This window comes from Pseudomyrmex gracilis, unplaced genomic scaffold, assembly GCF_002006095.1.
Source record: "Pseudomyrmex gracilis isolate BER0280 unplaced genomic scaffold, ASM200609v1 scaffold_1351, whole genome shotgun sequence".
Lineage (NCBI taxonomy): Eukaryota > Metazoa > Arthropoda > Insecta > Hymenoptera > Formicidae > Pseudomyrmex > Pseudomyrmex gracilis.
The window spans coordinates 12,520-15,635 of record NW_018021935.1 but is presented as its reverse complement, the minus strand read 5'-3'; the positions used below and the strand labels follow the sequence as shown (position 1 = coordinate 15,635).

General features: G+C 42.5%; 1 protein-coding gene across 1 annotated transcript in view; it reads left to right on the top strand.

Annotated features, from left to right (window-relative positions):
* The window catches only part of LOC109862088, a 23,377-nt gene extending 21,047 nt beyond the window's left edge, over nucleotides 1–2,330 (top strand). The window contains exon 3 of the mRNA XM_020442001.1: nucleotides 1,978–2,330. Within this exon, the coding sequence (XP_020297590.1) occupies nucleotides 1,978–2,330 (353 nt within the window). The remainder of the gene's footprint in view (nucleotides 1–1,977) is intronic.
* Nucleotides 2,331–3,116: the final 786 nt, after the last annotated feature.

Genomic DNA, 3,116 nt, shown 5'->3' with positions numbered 1-3,116 from the left:
GGTGTCGAATAAATCCGTGTCGAATCGTACGGTGTCGAATAATTTTGTGTCGAATCGTACGGTGTCGAATAATTTGGTGTCGAATAAATCTGTGTCCAATAAGTTTGTGTCCAATAATGTGGTGTCGAATCGATCGGTGTCAAATCGTACTGTGGTCAAACGGAACACGACCCCATCATTTTACCGTACTTAAACATTTTCCACGGTCCGTAAATTAACATTTGCCAAAGATCAAGTTTCCGAATACTTTATCAACCCGCGTTTGTTATCATCATGTTTTTGTTACCGTTAGTCATAAGTTAAGTAACTCAGGTCAGAACCAGGCGGCAACCCGTAAGTTGCAAAATTAGTATTTCAGAAACTAAAACATAAAAAAAAAACGATTTGCACCATCGTCTTCAGCGTAAAATACTGCAAAATACCAGTGTGTTTTGGAACGTCTAACTATTGTTGTTAACAAACGATTGTTTAAATAATTAAAAGTATCAACTTTTTACTACGTCGTATTTTGCATCTAAGTAATAGAATGAAGGATCAAAAAACCGTTTTTCGATACTTCTTCTGATTCGTGAAATATTGAAATTGTTTATTTTTACTTATCGCCATAATTTACAACCCAATGGATAAAGGGCCTCTGTAAAATTAGGTTTTCCCGACCTGTCTTAGGTCTCGAGATATCCTAAATTTACAATATCGACTATGTGTCCTTGAACACAGTCTGTGTTAATAAACAAAATGTTTATGTTTGTCAAAATTTATCTTGACAAATTCCGGGATTTTTTAAAAACTTTTCAATTTCCCGGTGGTGGTTACTGCTGTTAGTATGATTCCTTATGTTAAGAGTTAATTTTATTATAACCCCATGTTTTTATTAATTAATTGTACATTATTATAATAGTTTCTATAATTTACGTTTTTATAATTCTGTTGTAATAATGACATTCTGCTTTGTTATTGTAACCGCATATATATCTATCGATCTGTATAATAGTTAAACAATTAGCATTATTAGCGTTTTGTAAATTAGTTCAGTAGTCTTAAATGTACAGTTAACCTTTTAATTAATATTTAGGTAATTTAGGCAAAACGTAAAATATTCTGTAATATTCGTGGGCGAAGTGTTCCCACGGCAAAGTTCGCTTGTGAGGGGCCAGGGTCACTGGCTTGGCCGGACAGACAGCCCGAAGTAGAGATAAGGCACGCGCCGAGATAAGGGACGCGTAGGACCGCGGACCGTTGGCGGCCGCGGGACCGTTGACCAGGAGCCGGTGACCGTTGGACCCGTGGGACCGTGCAGTGTCAGCGTATTTGGGACGCTATATAAACGGCCGGAGCGACCGGTCCGGACACACAGTCTGTCTCTGAGATTCGTCCTGTTCAGTTCGCTTCGCGAAAACGTCAGTTCGGAATAATTCTTTCCAGTCGGGACTTAGAATATTTAAATTTTTTCGTGTCAGAACTTAGAATATTTTAATTTTTTTTGGGACTTAGAATATTTTAGACCTAGACTAGTTTTTTTTTTGCGTCTACACTTAGGATAACTTTGCGTGCGCAGATCGAATATGATTTTGAGTTTGTTAAATGGTACTCGCGAAATTTAACGATATATCGACCGGTTGAAAAGTGCGAGAAGTGCCACTTTGCCTACATTGATTTTATCGCGGAACACACCGACAATTTTTATACGCTCCAGGACCCCACGGTGTACATACTTGACGGCCTTTCGATTTAATCCGAAACAGAAGACCCTATCCCACCTCCCGGTCATATCTTCATCCTCCGCCTCGGTAAAACCCCAGGGTTGACCAAAAAGGGAGGACGTACGTCCGGCAAGTGTAAACGGCCGCAAGACCGTGACCCGGCCTCTGGCCGTAACATACGGACAAAAATTTTGGTGGCAGCGGTCGGGATAACCCTGAAGATATCCAGGAGAAGATCGGCCAAAATCCGGAGAATTAATCACTATGTCACGCACAGATTCAGTAGAGGAGTTGACAATTGCAGCCGCCCAGGAGTACGAGCGGCAGTTAACAGAAAGAGAAGCAGCAATTCGGGCCACGGAAATAGAAGTACAGAACCAACTTGCAAGATTACAAGAAATGAATACACCACAAAGGTTCCTGGTCCTCGACGCAAGCGAGCAACCCAAGCCAATCTTCCGTCCTAGTGCGAGCTTTTCCAGAGCATCAACGGACATTGATACCTTGCGGGCAGAGATAGAATTACTCAAGCGAGAGTTAAGAAGAAATCGAATTCCTGCCGCCGATCATTTTTGGCAACTTCCTACGCCACATATGAAGCTGAAAGAAATTGTTGACACCATTCCTTAGTTCAATGGGCACAATATATCAGTATTGCAGTTCACAAGAGCCTGCAAAAGAGCATTAGAAATGCTACCAGCCCCAGTAAGCATGGAAGCGGAAGCTACCTTGGTAAGGCTAATCCGGATGAAGCTTCAGGACCATGCTTATCTTGTTGTCGAGGATAAAACAGTAACAATTATGGAACGGCTAAAGGATATACTCAAAACTGCCTTCATGCCCTGCCGAACACTTAACTCTTATCGGGGTGCTTTTGCCAACTTAACCAAGAAGCCGGACGAGCACGTGCTCGACTATATTAGTCGCACCAAGGATTTGCGCCAGGCTATCATAGAAGAAGAAGCTAAGGTGCAGCGAGAATTCTTCAATGAAAGAGACAGGAGCAGGATAGACAGTTAGACTCTGGAGTGCTTTATCAACGGATTATCATCAGAGTACCGATAACCCCTCAAGATGGAACACTGCACAACGCTCACGGAAACCTATGGCGCGTTAATAGAAATGAACCAGCAGAACAAACGGGATACCTTGCGCGCTTGTACTTAAAACAGAAACAGGACGGCCGCAGCCAACATTACACTCGCTCAACGAGCGCCTTGCGGTCTGTGCAAGAGAACCAGGCCACACAGCAGAACGGTGCTGGCACAATCAAAATAATTGGCACAGGCACGACGGCAGATTCACACCACCTAAGAAGGTTCAGGCTTAGCCACCAGTAGCAACACCCCAGAGCCACAGGTCCGATATTATTTGCACTTATTGCAAGAAACCTGGGCTCATAAAATTCAATTGTGA